Source organism: Morone saxatilis, unplaced genomic scaffold, assembly GCF_004916995.1.
Source record: "Morone saxatilis isolate NCDOM2014 unplaced genomic scaffold, NCSU_SB_2.0 Contig1, whole genome shotgun sequence".
NCBI lineage: Eukaryota > Metazoa > Chordata > Actinopteri > Moronidae > Morone > Morone saxatilis.
In genome coordinates this window covers 6,536,199-6,556,526 of record NW_023339651.1, presented here as the reverse complement: position 1 = coordinate 6,556,526, position 20,328 = coordinate 6,536,199, and the positions used below count along the sequence as shown (strand labels likewise).

At 41.7% G+C, this 20,328-nt stretch overlaps 1 protein-coding gene across 1 annotated transcript in view; it reads left to right on the top strand.

The window, feature by feature from the left end:
* ppm1bb (protein phosphatase, Mg2+/Mn2+ dependent, 1Bb) overlaps nt 1-16,079 on the top strand; it is a 16,818-nt gene extending 739 nt beyond the window's left edge. Inside the window, 6 exon segments of the mRNA XM_035662395.1 lie at nt 9,466-10,308; nt 12,157-12,274; nt 12,811-12,922; nt 13,928-13,985; nt 15,562-15,694; nt 15,697-16,079. Coding sequence (XP_035518288.1) covers nt 9,478-10,308; nt 12,157-12,274; nt 12,811-12,922; nt 13,928-13,985; nt 15,562-15,694; nt 15,697-15,875 — 1,431 coding nt within the window. The 5' untranslated portion in view covers nt 9,466-9,477 and the 3' untranslated portion in view covers nt 15,876-16,079.
* Nucleotides 16,080-20,328: the final 4,249 nt, after the last annotated feature.

Genomic DNA, 20,328 nt, shown 5'->3' with positions numbered 1-20,328 from the left:
GGGAGGGAGGGAGAGGAGGAGGGGGGGGAGGCTTCACCAAGTCAAAGCCAAAACATTTTTTTTTTCTGAATGAAAGCGAATTTTAAAAGCAATACTAAAAAAAAAAAAATGTTAACCTTAAAAAAAACAAAAAAAACGACACGATGGCCTCCAGTGTTTAGTCTGGTCCCAAGCGCGCTAATCTAGCACGGTTCAGGCTACACTAGCTATAACCAGCTAATGACAGCTTAGCGGACTTTGTCATAGGGGTGTCAGTGGGTCGCCGTGTGTCACTGCAATGGCATTTGTCACGATATAACACAACAAAAAGCAGGTCCTGTTTCATTTCAGCGACATTAAAGTGAGTTTACCGTCAATATGCACAGGCAAGAAATGAATGTAGTGCTCGTTTAATAGCCACTGTATGTTCTGTTGTGTGTGCAGTGACCTAACAGGGTAATTATAACCAACCCCCCCCCGTGTTTTTACGTCTTGTATCTGTGTTGAAGCCCTGTGAAATCAGCCTGTACACATTAAATGTAATATAAAGATAACACAAGTCACAAGCTGGTAAGGTGTTTATAACCAGTCATGTTTCACTGCGGCAACACTGCTCCTCCCAAACACTTCTCCAACTCTCTCCTGCTCAGTATTTACCTCACCTATGTCAGTATATAACACATAACAATACATAGCACGCTTCTCTTTAGGTATAACGCTCAGTAGGAGCTGGATAACTGTAAAAAAATAACAGAAATTAACTATAATTAACTCCTGAAACTGAAACTAAACATATAAACATTTAGCTAGAATGCATTGTTTTGGTTGATAACCGGTCACGTTGGCCGTTGTAAGTTTGTGCTGAATGCGTGTACAGCAAAGTCGGCTGCAATGTTTTGTTTCTCTGTAATATTTTCTATATGTTGCATATTATCAGGGAGGGGCAGCTGTTTAAAACGTACAGGACCATAAACATGGGCTTGGCTCAGAACTCCTAACTTTGATTTAGATTTACAGCCTACGTGAGCACTCGTGATCGACCGTAACTAACTTATAATAAGGATATATTAATAAAAGTGGATTTTTAAACGTGGGTTTCTATTAGTGCTTGTTGTTTTTTTGTTGTTGTTTTGTTTTGAGAGCGACCAGCGGCGAGATGAGGACTCCTGCGACCTTTGCGTACAGTTATCTCTCTAGATATTTTAGAAGATAGTTTGTGATGTGCTCAGTTATGTAAGTCACCCTTTGCAACAACTCAGATCATTAATCAAACCTGTCAATCATCTGTAGTATTTCTTATGCAGGCGCCCCACCAGCAGGTCTGATGAATGTCTCCTGAATCCACGTTAAAGGTTTTATGTTTTCATGTGAAGTGTGCGAGCAGACCTGGTTTACCATCTCTTTTTATTCCCCTTACAGTTAGGGAATTTTATATGATCATAGACGATTGAGCCACCCTGAATTGCCCTGTTATTTTGCAGAGATTTCACCTCCTAGCTCAGGCTTATGGTAAGTTCACATTTCATTAATTTTGTAGCGTGCACAGTCGAAATTCAGCCTGGCAACCACCCTGCTCACCTTCTCCAGCGTGTCAGGTTGCGATAAGGTGCACAGGTGACCAGTATATGACATCACGGGAGGAGTCCACTAGCTGATAATCTTATCTGAGTCAGCAGTCACTCCGCAAAGACTGAGGAGCAGATGAAACACGGTGTCAGTGAGAGATCGAGACAGTCAACAGGCTTATTTTTAACATTTGACAAGATCTTGAAGGCCTTGGCTGCGTACTGATGGAACTGTAGGCGTCACGCGGCGCAAGTCAATCTTCATAAGAGCCCACATTTGTCCTCCATAAAAGGAAAGATGCAAATGGTTCTAAGTGTTTCACAATTACTTATTTGCTTATGCAGGTTATTCACTTGTGGCTGCATATCATCAACATAAAGGCAACTGGGTAACATTTGTCATTGAGTCATGTAGTTTTTCATTGCGCTGAATATATTCTTGGAATATACAGTATTGCATTAGGCAGTAGGTCAATATTTGCTTTTAATGTTGGGGCGTTAGCTTCATACTGGAGTCAAGTTATTTATACGCATTAAAAAAAAAGTCTATTTGCATAAGCACATCAAACATACAGATGTGATGGGGGATCTATAGTAAAGCGGCAATGATTATCGATTAGTTGTTTGACGTAAAATTAAGTGGCAGCTATTTTGATAATCAATTAATTGTTCAAGTATTCTTTTCAGGAAAAATTCACAAGTTCCAGTTTCTCAAATGTGTTTATTTTCTGCTTTTCTTGTTATTTGATGATGGTAAACTAAATATCTTTAGGATTTGGACTGTTGGGTGGACAAACAGGACAACTGGAGAAATCACCAAGGAGTCTGGGAACTTGTGACAGGCATTTTTCACAGTTTGCTGACATTTTATAGATGATTAATTGAGAAGATAGCCGGTAGATCAGTCGATAATGAAAATAATTGCGAAACTATTATGTAGAATATCAATTTGGTTGTTGATATTGTTTATCAGATCTATTGAGAAGAGTAATGCCAGCAAGAAATCTGCTCATCCTTTCTGTCTCTGCTACGCACAGAATAGCCATCGTCACCTATATATGACGTTATTTACACTTTGAGATGATTAACAGACTTTGCTGAGTTTCTTGATACTATCTTAGTATCCTAGATAATCATTGTTTTACTTGTAAGTCAACTGTGAAGGAAGGTAATCTTGGTTTTGAGAAGATTTTAGCAAACTTCTGTCATGTCTGCACTTGGGCTGAGCTAATCAATTAATCACTAAAGCTGTTTAATCCAAAAAATTACAACACATATTTTCTGGTTCCAGCTTCTCAAATATGAACCTTTTCTGTGTTTTATATTATTTATAATTAAAGGTCCAATACCATGACAAATACCATGATACAGAGTGAACCCCACAGCACGTAATGTAACTAACATTAGCTATATGTATAAAGTTGCTGCTGTGTGGAAAACATGCAGAGAGGAAAAGACTGTTTCCCAAAGCCCGAACGCCCGGCTTCAGACCGCAATACTCACAACTCTCCTGCTACTCCAGCTGACATCACAACAACAGCACATCTTGACAAACTGGAAAGTAAGCTGTCCGTGGGCAAGTGATTTAATGTAACCTGACACACAAATCACGGCCGGAATAATAAGTTAGTGTTGTGTGGCTCGGTCCGACCCCGTTTATAGAGCCGGGGCTGTGTACGACTACCAGATTTTATTTATTTATTGTTTTTCAGCACATACACACAGAGCGGAGAGCTAGCGGACAAAAAAAAAAGTGTATTGGATTAGAATCACATAACCTAGAATTGCTTACCCCACCTTTTAATATCTTTGGGTCGGACTAAACGAGACATTTGAATTTGTGATACACAATTTCATAGACTAAATGAGTAATAGTTCAATAAAGAAATAACAGCAGGTTTATCAGTAATGAAAATAATCATTAGTCGCAGCCCTAAAGGCCTTTCCCTTCATGTGGTACCACCTCAGACTTTGAGTATGTTGGTTGTTGGTCTCCGCATTGTGTGCTTTTATGTGTTTGTCACAAAGGATTGCAGAGATTTACCAATGCCACCATTAGCCTAGTTTTGAAAACACTTGTCAAGTGTCACTTTTGTATTCACGAGCTTGATGTTTTGTAGAATTTTTCTGTCATCTCGCACTCATGAAGTCAAAAGAAAAAAAAAATGCATGAGAGCAAGTGGTACGGGATTGATTGCCATTGTGATTCAGGGATTGTATGGTCGACCTTGGAAGCACTCTGCAGCGGAGTAGTGCACAAAGGGGAGATGAAGAAATGGAGGGTCAATAAAGTGTGCTGAACTACTGCTTGTTGGATCTGTGCGCCTTTGTTCTGAGTGTAATAAAAGAAACGTAAAAAAAAAAGGAGACAAGGTCAGAGTTTGAGTATAATAAAGGCTAAAATAGTTTCAGCAGTCAAGATAAAGACATTTCAATATGTATAATACAAATTAATATCAGATGTGTGAAGGTGTGACTTTAGAAGTTGCCAGTTACACAACATGTCTCAGTTCAGGGTTGCCTGCTTCAAAGTCTGTATTTCAAGACTGAATACTGCATGACAGTTCAACAAGGCTGCTTGGTGGCTTCTCCAACTGTTAAACTAGAGCTGATGTGGTCCCTGCTCACTATTGTACCACTCACTCTGGGTTGATTAGTTTAATGGTGCATTCAGGTGGTTGTAAATGTGTGGAAATATCATATGATCGTGTCACATTCATCAGGTATTTTCCTTCGGGTGGTCACCAGTCAGAGTAAACGCTGAAAAAAGGACTTATGGATACTCGACTCTAGTATCTTTGACCTTTATTTGCTTATATTTACCATTTTTATTTACCATTTTGTTGTTGGTTTTCATCTGGTTGATGAATTCTAACAATTTTGAACTAACTTAGTTGACAAGAACTACCCAAATGTCTTCTGGTCTAGAAGTATTTGGCCCCTTGATTTGGGTTTCACCAGGACACATTTAAGCATATATAGTGTATTTATCACTCTTTTTGTATTGAATTCTTTTGCACGTCTTGTCCTGTGTGCTCCTTTTTGATTTTAAGTTAATCTTATGTAGGGTTTGGCGTAAAAGTTCATAGTGCAAGGTCCGTGAACTTTAAATCCATTTTTGCTAACTGAATAACCATTTCATCACCGCTGTAGTATTCAGTCCAACATTGCCTTCTTGTTATCAGTTTTCTGTGGAGGAAGGACTCTTATTTTGCCCTTGTGAGAGATTTATCCAGCCATTCTCAAGTGCTGCCGTCTTTAGTGGAACTGAACTGGCCACGAATCGCATGAAAAACACAAAAGGCCCTATCTAGAGCCAGTTGTTGGTTTGCGTTCTGGCTACTGTAGAAACATGGTTCAACATGCAACGTTCGTGAAGGCGACCCCTCCCTCCTGTAAATACCACGTCTCATTCAACGATTCTTATTTTCAAGTGATTATACATTAATGAAAACATATCTATGAACATTTGCGATGTACACTGGTTCTTTTAATGTACTCCTTCTGTCCTTCCTCCACAGCAGGGTTTACGTTAGCTGGAATATGTCGGTTTCTGGCCGGTATCACGTGCAGTTGTCCGGCAGAGGAAAACACCAATGGCCAAAAATGTCTGCTGGGAAATATGTCAAATAAATAAATATATTCTTTAATAGCATGTTGAACAGCCGGATACTGTGTGACCTATAAGATATATTGCCAAGAGAGCTTCAAAGGAACTGATGTCCGCTGTCATTGAGAGATTCACAGACTGATCTCTGTCTGTAGCCTGTGTGTGTGTGTGTTTATTTGTGTGTGTTCTTCGCTTTTCTCAACAACTGTTCTTCTTCACACAGACTTCACACTTTGCGGGTGTATTTCTGGAGACCCAAGTAAGTGTAGTATTGAATTTGGTGCAATTTGGACACACAACAGTCCAATATTAATAAACTTTGAATAAACAAGCGATCAGCGCTCTGTGCAGCAGCGAAGCGGCGTTTGAGTGCGACACGGTCCAGAGCATCTCTCCTGCCGGCTGCTGACAGCGCTGTCGGCTCAAGAGTCAATCACACAGAAAGGTATACGTGCAGTCGTAGAGTTTAAATCATCTTACTGCATTTACTGTAACATCAGAGCACCAAGCTGAGAGTCAGAAATGTGTCGCGCTGTCCTCCGTTTACATCTTCCCTCTCTGTTTCATCCCTCTTTCCTTCACAGTTATGTGTTGAGTGTTTGAGTTGTGTTGCTGTTTAAATGTAGTCTATTTAAAACGTGTCCGGTAGTTGTCCTAAACCGAAAGGAAAGTGTAGCGTAAACTTTTCACCACAGTCTGGATGTGAGAGTGCGGTGTGGAGTACTTTCTAACTCATGATTCAGATCATCAAATTCCATGAGTCTTGTCATCAGAAGGAAATCTTTACATACATTACAGTGTTATACACAGGCCACGCTGAAGCTGCATTAGGCTATGAACAATTGGTGTAATTTAAACAGGTTAGTGGTTAACTGAGCTCAACGAGGTGTCCAGACGGGGGGAAGTTACCTAAGAAACCAAGAAGAGATTGAGTTTATTAAGCCGAGACAAATTATTGAGGCAGTGAATATTTATCAAACACTGTACCTGCTTGAGCTCGGTAATGTGTTATCTATCTAGCAGAAGGTAGCAGGCTGGCTAATGTTTACAAGCAGTAAACCAGTTTCAACTTGGTTTAACATGTCTTGGTCTGTAAGCTTGGTACTGTTACCTACTTCAGTGCCCCCCTTCCCCCTTGTAGGGGGCTCGGTTGTTTTCCCAGCCCCGGAAACGGCCCTCAGACCGTAATCAAATCAAAATCAAGACATCAACATCCCAAGCTGTTGTTTCCCAAATTATTCCATCATCTGGAGAGTCAGGCATGAAGCTACAGCGAGTGAGTCCCAGCGCATTAATGTGTATACATGGTTAGTGCTGGAACCCGGTGTTAACCTCGCTTCCAGGATAGCATTAACTGTTTTGTGCGAGTGTGCCTGTTCTCAGAGCAGCACTCAGGCTCTCTGCAGCATTATGTAATCCCCGACCTTCCGCTTCCCTCTTTATAGCCAGTGGTTTTTGGCAGACGTGTGTCTTAGCAGGAAGGGGGTGTTGGTTTCGACCTGTGGTTACAGCATGGGTGACAGCAGTTTTCAAGGGGGTTAAGTGGTTCCTGGTTTCAGTCTGATGTCTTTATGGAGATATTTTCTGGGGTTTTGCGTGTGTGTGTGTCTGTGTGTTGGTGTGTTGTGTCTGTGCGTGTGTGGGTGTCTGTGTGTGTGTGTGTTTTTGCCAGCAGCCTAGTGTACGATTGTCAGCCAGAGAAAACTCATAGTATCTGCATGTCTCCTTTCAGGGTCTGGCTGCTGCGACTGCTTTAATGGATAGATGATGCAACTCCCCTTTCCTCTCTCTACCACGCGGCTGTGTGTGTGTGTGTGTCTTTTAGAGCGAGTGAGAAAGAGACATAGAGAGGGGGATGTCGCTGAATGAAGCTTAGCCTGGATGTTTGCCCTGCAGGGTGGGTGGTTGCTCGGCAATGGCAGTGTGTTTGTTTTATTTTTAGAGAGAATCACTGCTGGTGAACATAACAGATTTCTCTTTCCCTCTCACACGTATACGAACACGCTTTCTTACCGTACATTAACACATACCGGCTACTTCTGAGCGGCAGTAGCTGGCAGCGAGAGCTTGACGGAGGGAATTCTGTTTATACAATCACGGAGCAGTAAAGCAGTAGAAATGTGAATGGCGTAGCCCACTGCCCCACCCTGGACATGAAATCTAAACCGGCCTTGTGTATTTATAGAGCTTCTTTTTCTCGCACATAGACTACGACACTGCACACATGCGCAGAACAGACACAAACACACACACACATACACGTTCCTCTGAAACCAGCTGTAGTCACTCCTAGCATGTACCAGCCTTTTTTGGGCACATGCCTGTCATGCCGTGTGTGCGCTCATGTGGGAGGTAATGCGGAGCGAGAAATCAATATGTTGGAGAAAAAAAAACAAAAACCCCGGAGCTGAGGGTGCTTTCAGTTTTTATCGCTTTTGTTATTGATTTCAAAATCTCACGAGTGCTACACCAAAGAAGCAATGTATACTGTAAGTAGCTCCGTGCTGCAGTAGTTGCTGACATTTAGGTCAGAATTGATTGGTATGAATGGGAAAGTATAGAAAGTACAGGTCAAAAAGAAGGTTTAGTGCTTTTCATTTCTTGTAGTTGAATGAGGGAGAATATTCTGAGTTCTCTTACGAAATTTTCTTTCCAACCGCAGCTCACACCAACTACATTTTCATTTCACTTCAAACTTGTCAATCAACTCAAATCCTTTGTGTCTATACGGAAAGCTTTCTCTCTCCTTTATGCATCTGAATGATCCCAGAGCAGCTTGAAATATTAGGCGATGAGACAGCCATTTCTGGCCACCTCTGTTAGTGCGTATCATGCTATCACAGACTCCCAGGGACCGAACCAGCACAGAAATCCACTTTAGAAAGCAACGTCATCCAGCAAGGCACCGCGTTGGCCGACGCTGCGATAACTTTCCAGAGCAGTGAAATCCCCGATCAGCTTTCAACGGATCTGTTACTCAAACTGCACTTTCTGGATTGTATTTTACTCTCTCACCAGTACCTGAACTCCATCCAACACAGCTCCTTGAACAAAGATGCTGTCCCCCTGCCTGACTGTATCAGCATCCATATTCAGCCTTTTGATTGTGATTCATGGTTAGAGAGGGTGTATGGTCGTCAGAAGAGAGGCAAAAACTAACCCTCAAAGACAGATTTCATTCCCTTTAAGCTCTTGGCAGGTGAGCAATTCAGAACTTCATGATTCGGTAATGTCACACTCTGGCTATATTCAGCCAACAAGTTAACTAATGGTATAAGTTACCTTGTGTTAGGAGTGAAAGAGGCTCTGTGTGCTCAAAGAAGCTTTACAGCTGCAGCGTAATCCTCATCTCTGCGGTTCCTCCTCTGCTATCTTTGTCTTGTTGTCAGGATCTCTGGCTCTCACCATCCATTGAGTAATTAAAAGCGCTCTGTAATCACAGTATGAAGCAGCCTACTGAACTACTGACACCAAAAACTGGTGATTTACAGAGGGATTTACAGGACCTGGGATATTATTATAGACAATAGAGTATTATGTGATCATAAATGTGACAAAAGGAATCTCTTTTACTCACAGTTGTAAGGTTTTAAACATTGAATTGAAGAAAATACCTGTGTACTGAGTTATGGTGGGACAAAAGCTTACAATAAGAAATGTGAATGTGACCGAGAAGTAAATCAAATTCTGGATTTTCTCTTGATTGCTTATTTCAATTTATGTAAATCGTGGAGTTAATAACAATATGATGTGTAACGAGTTCTTAACTTCTACTATCACAATAACAAACTACTTTTAAAAACGTGAATGAGACCTGATGTGACCTATATTCTAACTAATATTGCCCAACCAGTATCAAACAATATTCCTATTTGGGAGTTTCTAAATCCAGTAACGATATATATTGAGTGATAGATAAATTATATGACGATATGATAAATAATTTGCATAAACTTCTTAATCTTGATGCACGTCCCTTAGATTTGATTTTTGAAGTAATTGCAACCAAAATATACCAAGACAGATGTTTTTAAAAATGAAAAATCCTTTTGTGCTCTCTGGTGGACAAACTATTAAATAGTGAAACTGTTCGAAATGACCTCAAACCTAGTTTTGCAATTTTTTGTTACTTATTGACTGACATATACACCGATCTGCAGTAGACTAATATTGGCAGTTTTATCAGAGCAGCTCTGTATACAATATATTTATGGTACAGGAGTGCTGTGATAAAAGGAAACATTACCTGCTTTGTCCTCGCTGCTGATGGTGTAACAGTTTCTCTCTACTGTTTCCTTTATTAATCTCCAGCTGTAGGCAGCAATGGGTGCATTCCTGGACAAGCCGAAGACGGAGAAGCATAGTGCCCATGGTGAGGGTAATGGACTGCGCTATGGCCTGAGCTCCATGCAGGGCTGGCGGGTGGAGATGGAGGATGCCCACACAGCCGTGGTGGGCCTCCCCCATGGACTCGCCGACTGGTCCTTCTTTGCTGTCTACGATGGCCACGCAGGCTCCCGGGTGGCCAACTACTGCTCCGGCCACTTGCTGGAACACATCTTGTCAGGAGGGGCTGACTTCAGTTCAGGACCCGGCTCCGTGGAGGGCGTGAAAGACGGCATCCGCTCGGGCTTCCTGAACATTGATGAGTACATGCGCAGCTTCTCTGACCTGCGGCAGGGCCTGGACCGCAGCGGATCAACAGCCGTGTGCGTGTTGCTCAGCCCGACCCACCTCTACTTCATTAACTGCGGCGACTCGCGGGCCGTGCTGAGTCGAGACACCAAGGTGGGCTTCTCCACCCAGGACCACAAGCCCTGCAACCCCCGTGAAAAGGAGCGCATCCAGAACGCAGGCGGCTCAGTCATGATCCAGAGGGTAAACGGCTCCCTGGCTGTGTCCCGGGCCCTGGGGGACTACGACTACAAATGTGTGGATGGTAAGGGCCCCACGGAGCAGCTGGTGAGCCCTGAGCCCGAGGTGTGCGTATTGGAGCGAGCCGCCGAAGGAGACGAGTTTGTGGTGCTGGCATGCGATGGAATCTGGGATGTCATGTCCAACGAGGAGCTGTGTGAGTTTGTCCGCTCACGACTCCTGGTGTGTGACGACCTGGAGAAGGTCTGTAACTCAGTGGTGGACACCTGTCTGCACAAGGTAAGCCTTTTCTTCCACATACGATAAACAGATATATATATATATATACAGACTTAAATCTAAATTCAAAATTTAACTTGAAAGGGAAGTTTTTTCTATCTTAGAAAATTGTTTTTATCTCAACCCAGTATCAAGAATTGTATCTAATCGTGAGTTGAGTGTGTCGTTACCTCCCTCCCTACATTTTGTCTAACGTTACTTAACAATAATAAATTATGCATAAATACTGCAATGTAACAAAAATGTATGTACGGTTTATTTAATAAAACTTAACATCTCACAGAGAGAGCTCAGATAAATCAGATCATGAATTATTCATCGCTTTTTATTCCGTCCTGGCGCATCGGCCCTCTCGGCTATTGATCCAAAGAAAAAGCAGGAATCACTTTTTGCCTCAGCTGAACCCAGCCACCAGTCCACATCTTGGACTTTTTACCTTCCATGTATCTTCTTATTTTGTGTGTAGAGTACTCCAAGAACCAGCCAGTGCACAGCAGTCTGGTTATTTTTACTTTACTGGATGGGTTATCTCAAGTAACAGCCACACGCTGTCATAAATCTCCTCCGCTGCCGCTGCCTTTTGTGATGTATGTGACACTGTACACTTACAGAAAGTTACTTTACTTACCACACTGACTTTTACAAGGTAATGACAAGGTGACTATCCAATGGTTTAAAGCCAGAGCTACATCTTGTCTGATACTGCGTGTCCTATAAATGTCAATTAATATGTGGTCCAATGTTTAGGCTATGGCCTCCAGCCAGAGGTTTCGCTGTTCTGTTTCTTATACAGCTATTGCAAGTGAATATTTTAGGAATGCCATTATCAATTATGCTCATCGGTCTGATTCTGTGTGGAAAAAACAGGTTTTCAGCATCAACCCAGCTGTTGTATTAACAGCAACCAGCCAAAAACTGGTGAACTATGAGAGTGGGTGGTAGAGCCAGTCCAGGTCCAGCGTGTAACATTTAGTGTGATCTAATGTTTTTAATCAGTGTGTAATAACCTGGAAATAAGAATAGTTGCTTTCTAGAATGAGCTGCTTTTATCTACACAGGGAGCTCTAGATAGGAAAACATTCAAAAAAGTTTATTTCTGGAGCGCACCGGGTAGTAGCTGGCAAATATGCAGTGTATTAAACAGTTTTTTACAGCCAGGTTGTTTTTCCAACATTTCTCTTTCTCTCTTTATCGGAGAAAAGATGTTTGCTTGTCTTCTGTCTGCTGTTGTCTCAGAGTCACAACCCATCTGTCTTTTATAATCCTACAACTCCACAAGAATAAGTACCGTAAAGGTGTCCTCCAATACTGAATGTGAGTTTTATACTCATGTATGTGTGTGTATCCTTGAGGTATAACAAATATTACGACCTTCCTCATAAAACATTTGCAAAGCCCCCAGTACCAACGGTAGTGTTTGCTGAAACAGCGCATTTATATACCGGCTTCCTTTTTACTGCAGGATTCCGCTTAAAATAAAAAAAAAACCTGTTTTTTTTATATATATATATATATATATATATATATATATGTATAAAAAAAAGCATGCTCTTGTGGCATGTTTTCATCTTTTTTCAGCAGCAAGTTCCCGCTTTTATTCTTGTAATCAGTGTTGTTTTGTCCAGTTTTTATAAAGTAGTGTTAAAGAGACCACAGGCTGTGACTGCAGTGATTTTATGGGTCAATTAACCAAACTTTTGTCAAGTCAAGTTGATGTTTAAAACCATTTTTGTGTTGCAGTAAAACAAAAAGAAAAAGATTTCCCTGTACAATTAACAACTGCAAAAATCTACCTTTTGTACAACATAGATTTGATTTGACTCATTTGTTCTGTCCTCCTTTCTGCAGGGGAGCAGGGACAACATGAGTGTGGTGTTGGTGTGTTTTCCCGGAGCTCCCAAGATCTCAGAGGAGGCTGTGAAGAAAGAAGAGGAATTGGATAAATACCTGGAGACCCGTGTTGAGGGTCAGCACATGCAAAACGTGTACACGCACACCTTCACGCGATCTAACATAACAGACACGGCTACAGTAATGTACGATTAGAGTCACAGAACTTTAAAAATGCTTTAGTCTTGATAGTTACTAAACTTTTAAGCTATCACTGGCTGATGTGCTTTATTTGAAACTTGTGTATTATTATGAACATTTAAGCGTTCAGTCCAGCAGCCGTTTCGATCCCTCTTTCAAAAAATGTTTTTTAAAAAGGTTAAGTGAAACAAGTGACCACATACTGTGCTCAGTTTCTGTGTACATAACCAGGACAAAATAAACATTCTTTAGGTAGTACAAATATTTGAACTTGGTCTGCTTCATAGTGGTGCTGCAAATGGTGAGCAGTGGTGTATCTGATTTTTCCACGGCTATGGGTGAATTCTCAGCCTTTGCAGAGGGAGCTGGAGGCTTAACACCTAAAACTTGGTGTCAAATATTCTATAACCTTGCCTGAGTATACAGCATAACCGCTCACAAACCCCTTGTGTACTTTTGTTTTGTGTGTAGAGCTACTGGCAACCTGTGGGGAGGCTGGAGTCCCTGACCTGGTGTCTGTCCTGAGGAGCATTGCCACAGAGAACATCCCCAACCTTCCACCTGGTGGAGGCCTGGCCAGCAAGTAAATGCCCAGAACAACATGCAACTGCATTTAATAAACATACTGTAAAATGCTACTGGACTTGACTATCCACAAACATAGTTATTTTCCTCCAGGATATTGCATCTTAATGCACGCACAGTCATAATTTAAGGTGTTGAACTGTATCCCCAGCTTTAAAAGTTGCTACTAATAACTTTATATTTACATAGCACATTTCTTAACATGGTTACCACTAGCTTAACAAGTTGCCAATATAAATAATTTAAGTTGTATAGCGCTTTAAAAAAGGACAGGAGAGATGATATTAAGATTTATGGTCTGTAACTAAAGAATATATTACTTATTAATGAATCTATAAGATTGTCAGAGAATAATGAAAAATGCCAACAAAGGCTTTCCACAGCTCAAGGTGACATATTTTATGTTGTTTTATTCAACCAACAGTTCAAAACTCAACAGATATTCAGGTTTATATAAGATATGACAAAGAAAAGCAGTAAGTCCTCACTTTTGAGACGCTTCAATTGGAGAACTTTTCCCCATTTTTGCAAACTGACTTAAACGATTAAGTAATGTAAGTAACATAATAATGTTCAGGAGATATAACCTCATACAAATCAGTTAAATGTCTGTTTAAATGTACCAGTTGTTTTACGATTGGTTTTATATTCATCCATGCAGATCTCCCATTTAACTGTATGTGCCTTGGGAAAAAACCTTTTTGATTGGCACATTTTCATGATTTCATTGTTACAGACCTTACACAAGCAACCGAACATGGATCACTGCTTAAAAACTTACAAACATGCAGATCTGCAAAACACTTTACTGTACACAGAGGTTCAGTAGTCTCTTTATGCATGAATAGCGGATACCCAATTATCGACTCAGTTGCTTTCTTATTTCCATTTAAATGTCAATCAATATGCATTTGCAAAGAATGAACAGAGGTCATGTTTGTATTAAGTTGGGAGTTGTTCTCCTCTCTAAGCAGCGAACTGTGTGCTGTTTGTGTGTTTGCAGACGGAGTGTGATCGAGGCGGTGTACAACAAGCTGAATCCTCACAGAGAAGAGGAAGGGGTAAGTTGATCACACTAAACCGTTCACCTCTCCAACCTTTCACTCCCTCTCCCCACCCCACCTCAACATGACCTCGTGAACACACACCAGCCCAGACAGGGACACTCTTTTGTACGTGTGTATGTATGTGTGAGAATGATGTGTGAAAGAGGGTGGAGGATAGACTTGACAGAATAACCTTGGCGAGCTCGATGAAACTCAATTGACTGCATTCCATGTTGAAAAGCATAGAAGCCTGGTTCAACCAGTTTCTATTTTATATTCATCATAGAGACAGGATATACAGTAAGACCTTGAGTAAGCCAAACCTACAGATGAATGACCGGATAGTACTATTGGAAACCTTTCAAGTATACTAACTAAAATATTTTAGTTTAGTGTACATCAAATAGCATTTGAAAAGATTCTCCAAACAACAAAAGTACGTCTTCTCCTCGTCCCTCATTGTAAAATGTAGATGATCTATGAACTTTTCTCCTTCAGCACATGAATGTGAGAACTTCTAGTGTCAGTCTCCAACATCATTATGCACAGTGAAGGTCAAACATCCCAGTGAAGTGACTATAAGAAAAACATTGAGTGCAGGGACACAGTGGGTAGCTGAAGTGTGTTCAAATTGCAAAGAAAAGCAGGTTTTGTGGTAAACTTTCATTGTCAAATTTATTGTGACAGACTGTCACCGGTGCTCTAAAATGTTTCTGGTTTCTACACACATTTTCTTCTATTCATTAAAAACTACAAAAATGGAAATGAATTCATGGTTATTGCTATCCTGGCTTGGTCATTTTGATTTGATGATCCTTTTTTTTAGGGAAACATACTCAGAAATATTGCATACCACTATGTATGTATATCATAAAGTCTTGAACATTGAACATTTCGGACGCTTAACGTAGCACAAAAATGATGTCACTAGATACATTTGAAAATAACCTGATTATGGAGAGTGATGCAGGTATAGGCAATATAAATCCTCTGCAAAGCATTTGAAAAACACAGCTATGAAACCTCAAATCAAATCCCAGCTTGAGAACAAAGCTAGGCTTATCAGTTTATATAAAATTCATACGTAGCCTGGGGGGAAATTTTACACCCAGCATCTTCAAGAAATAGCTATCAAGGCCACAGGAAGTTTACAAATGCTATTCTCATTCAAAAGAAGAGGAGCAGTGTGGAGTTTGATTACCAGCCTGGAAAGGTGGATGTGATGGAGGAGGTGTGTGTGTATGTATGAAGGGCACGTAAGTTTATTTGTCATATTAATGTCAGTGGAGTCTTGACTTGCAGGCTCTTTTCTCTGGGCTGTGTGGGTGCTGACAACCCCCCTCCCCCCCCTCTTCTGTTACACCATACAGCGAATATCACAAAGGGTTGTTGGTCACAGGGTCAGAGGTAGCGTTTGCATGGGCCTGTCCGACTGGTGCAAGAATGTCTCTTGACATTGTCACGCTAGTGTGTGGTAGATATTTGTGTGACAACGATGTGAGTATTGTGCCGCTGCTTGTTAGATGTATGTTGGTGTGTGTTTGACCATGGAGCGTGCCTGCAGAGTTTGACCCCTGGCGTGTCACCTCAGGCCTGTGCGGGGGGAGAGGAGGAGAGTGAGGAGGGAGGTGGCAGCACGGCGGCTCATCTGCTGGAGGCTCTGCGGCAGTTCCGCCTGCACCACCGGGGGCAGTACCGCACGGTGCTGGAGGAGTCCCTGGCCGCCCCAGAGGGGAGCAGGGGAGGGCAGGAGAATTAGAGGACGACGGCGATAGACAACGACGACCAGCCGAGCAGACCGCTCCCCCTCCCTCTCCCCCTTTCGCCCCAGCCTCCCCCGCCACTGCCGAGTCGGAGGGCAGCCAAGATGCGCCCGCCCCCGAGTCCAATCCCTCCTCTGACTGAGCGCTCTGTCCGCATACCCAACCCACCCATCCGACCCCAGAGCTCTAGTCAGATGTGCTATGACCTCTCCTCCTCTTTCCTTCATCACAGAACTTGAATGGACATATCGGCCACTTCCTGCTCTATCAATAGTCTGCCATTGCCATTCATTAATATTTTATTAATGCAGTGGAAATAAAAATTGGCCCTTCTGTCTATTCAAACGTTCCCGTCCTCAGAGCCACAAATATATCACCTTTTACTACCTAATTGAGGACTCTTTCCTTTTGCTGTTGTCTGTGTTCTGTGTCATAGTGTCATGTCTTGTGTGTGTGTGTGTGTTTCCCCTGTCCTCTGAACACCCTGGCTTGGATCACCTAACTTGCCAGCCACTTTTACAACTTGATTACACAGGCTGATGTTTACAATAGGAAATAATCAATAACAAGTTATTATTACATGCAAAAGTGGCTGGTGAAGCAAAAATGAACCTTGCACACGATGGCCTACATTTACCAGTATTGGCTTCTGGCTGATTTCCCACTTGAACCCCCTCCCCCCTCCCCTCTCCTCCTCCCATATCCCCGGTCCTCTGCCCCACTCCTGCTTACAGTGGACGAACTGACAAAGAAAAGGAGAGGAGACCCTCTGAACTGCAGCTGTGTCCAACACACACTGCAAAGTCTCCAGGCCAACTTCATCTACAGACTCAGAACACACTCTTTTGCGTATATGTATGTATGTATGTGTGTGTGTGTATGTGCGTCTGCATGAGTTTGAGTGACCGAGCAAGAGACCAGTCATCACTACTGAAATTTCTGTTTTTGGTTGCGGGTGATACTTGAGTTGTTAGCCCATTAATCAGCATGTTCAGCGATGTAAGGTTGTTTAAAGCAGTCTTGGTACTGCAAAACAGAGGGACACTTGTGTAAGTGGGTTGGTGGGTGTGTACTTAGTAGTTTGAGCTTCATTTCATTAAAATCATTCCCTAATCACATATACCTAATTCCACATCATCACATGTGTTAGCATGCTGCCTCACACTCACAAAGAGGTTGAAATCTGTCCCTGGTTATTATTCAGGGGGAATGTAAATGTGTCAGTAAACACACTGGGACCAGGTGACCAAAGGGGCCATAAAATTAATGTGTTTAAATGAAAATAAGACTAAAAGACTGTAGCCATGGTAGCAAGCCTGTAAGGCTATAATGCTCATTACACTCTAGGAAACAAAATTATTGGATGGATGGAAAAACAAAGAGAAACTTTCAGTTGTGGGGAAAATGGTGGCGCCAGACAAAAGGTCACGTTTCCAAAATAATGTTTCCTTTTTACAGTGTTTTATTTGTCTTAGACATACAATATCTACGTCGCACTACAATGTGTGACGTGGTATAACTTTAATATCTGTCTGTGTTAGTAGTAAACTGCTGTTAGCAGCTCTAAATCATGATGTAGCCCTGTTTGGGAGCGTATTATCCACAGCACGGGACACCGTCCTGGATGGTGCCATAGAAAAACTCACGGATGTAGCTGTGCACTGGAGGTGTGGCAGGTAACCAGATGTAAATTTGCCAAAACAAACAGGTAGTCTTGAAGTATTTTCTCTTGTAAAACCTCCCAAAAACTCTTTCAGACAAAGCATAAATGTCACCTTTGTGTGCCACTTGTGGAAGTTTTTTATTATTATTATTATTATTATTTTTTAATTTAGTGCACCTCAATGAGGCGGAGAAGATGCCCCACTAGCAGACTTACTTGGACATGCGAGGCAATTTATTTGAAGTGTTTTCGAACTGTATTTTCAGTTTTACAAAGGACTTCAAGGGGAGACTAATGGGTTGTTGGCAAATGGCGAATGCACTTCTGGTTAACTTCCCCACGTCCGTTAAAGAGCAGCACACAACTGCTTCCCTGAGCTTTTCTATGGAACCATCTGGGAGTTTCGAAACAGGGCTGCTGCTGATATACTAATATACTAATGTTTGCATGATAAAATGCCTACGTGCCTGTTAACAACTACTGGATTTTAAATGCTATTGAAGACATGTTAGCATGATAACTCTAGCTGTTTGGAGCCGAATGCAAATGTCACCGAGGGTAACACGCTATCAGTAGCATTCATCTGAAAGCACAGCTGAGTTTAAGAGCAGCACATCTCAGGCCGATGAAACTCGAGTTAAGTGGAACTGTGAGGGGCTGAACTCGAGAGTGTTAACATGCCTACAGTTAGCATGTTAGCACACATGTTGCTAGTTAACGTACTAACAGTTAACATGTAACATTTAATATTTGGCTTGTTTGCATGCTCTGTATGAAGTGTTTATCATGTTATCTTGCTATTATGGGAACGTGTATTATGTTAACATGCTAGTGTGCTATGTTATCATTCATGTGTAAGGTGGCTGTGGCTGGCAGGCATGCTGTCATTAGTTTCAGTTTCATGAACTGAAGTGTCAGACAAACAGTGGGAAAGTTGACCTGATGATGGCGCTAGATGGGGGGATTAGGACCACAGATGTTTCTTCTAAATGTCAATCCATCCAGTAGTTTTTAAAATATTTAACTCGGAAGTGTTAAATATGTGGCAGGATGTATTTCAGCTTGGTAAAGGCCCAGATACAACATATTTCATTTCTCACAGGTTATGTCTGTTCAGAACAACTCAATCTGATACTTTACCTTATTGTGAAAGCTTGATTCGAACAAGACTTGAACCTATAATGTTTATTCTTCTTCTTTAAAAGCAGGTAGAGGAGGTTATTCTAAGTCTGTATAATGCCCTGTGCCTCTGATAATGCATGCACTGCACTTATCTTTTCAATATAAGGCACTTAACTATTAGAGGGGAGCTTACGCTAAACACTGTGTGTATGTATGTGTGTTTGTGTATGTATGAGTTGTATTTGTATGCGGTTACGTTGGGCCAGATCAGTCCCACACAGTTATAATGACAAATGAACAAATAAAAGTGATTTGAGGTATAATGCTATGATTTGTGTCGAGTGTATGAGTATATCTCTGACTGCACAGCTGTGTTTCCTGTCTTTGTGTCTTAAATTAGTCACTTTGTTAATGTGTAGGCCAGGTTTGTTATTAGGGATACAAAAAGCAGAAGACAAAAGTTATATTTTCCCTTCAAAATGAGTTGTATGTCAGGACAAATCATTAAAATCCCTGACAGAGCCCGAGATAATATGACAGCATTTGATACCATATTTCTTTACATTCGATGTTGTATATGTTTCTCTGTAGGCTTGTGAAGTGTTTTGGGGAAAAAGCTCAAGCAGAAAATAAATCCTTACCTTCCTTGCCCTCCTCTGTCAGCTCTTAGCTCTGGTCTTGACTCGTAATTTCATCTCGGCTGCTTAGAGACATTTTAATCTGTCGTCTCCTTTAAAACAATAGCACCTCTCAAGGTTCGAAAAGCTCAGAATAAACGCCTGCCGCTGCATTGCATGAGCTGGCGGCAACGAGCGGAGGGGATCTGCGTAGACTATAGGGACTCCGTTCTCTCCATTTCTCCCCCTGTTTTTCAGTCTGACAGTTGGCCTCGTGATTCTCTGCAAGGTGAGTCATCAGAGGTCTGGGTTCTGGTTGTGTTAACGTACAGGCTAGGCAGGGGAATCACTGTCTTTCACCATTATACATTCAGTTTGAGTAGATAAAAAAAAAAAAGGCAGTGAGGTTCAGAAATGTGACATTATTATAAGCTATCAGGAGCTGTGAACTACTGTGTGCAGAGAAAGACCAGCAACAACAAAAAAAAAACCTAACGCACCTCTGTATCCGTCTCTTTTCCTTTTTACCCACACAGAGTGCCTGTGAGCTGGAAGACCCCTGGTAGCCGTGGCAACGACCCCCGTCTCCTCCTGGTGATCGGTGCATCCGCCCCAAAAGGAGGAGTGTCTCTCCATTGCGCCATGTCTTTCTCCACTAAAAAGAGGACATGTGGTGTGTGTTGGAGTGCGTGAGTGTGCGTATGTTGGTTGTGCATGTGTGTGTGTGTGTGTGTGTGTGTGTTTGCAGCAGTGGGACAAAGACGACAACGACAACAACTACACACACACGCGCATACTGCTTTAAAACCTGGAGGAAAAACAAAAATCACTTTTCAGAAATGTCAAGATTTTATGAACTGAAGCATTGTGATGGTAGAGATGATTTTTACCATTGAGGTGTTTTTTTGTTTGTTTCTTTTTCTTTTCTTTTCTTGAATGTTGACATTGAACACCTGACTTCACAATGACATGAGGACCTATAGTGTGTTTGTGTGTGCGAGAGAGAGTCTGTTTGTGAGAGCAGGGCCAAGAGAAGCCAGACGGTGGATAAAGACTTTGTATGTAATTCTTCTTCTCCTGGACTTTCTTTTCTTTTTTTTTTGTGCTCCTGGGTCTGATAATTGCCTAACTCCTTTTGCTTCTGCCCTCTTAAAAAGACACACACACACTCTCTCTAACACACACAGACACAC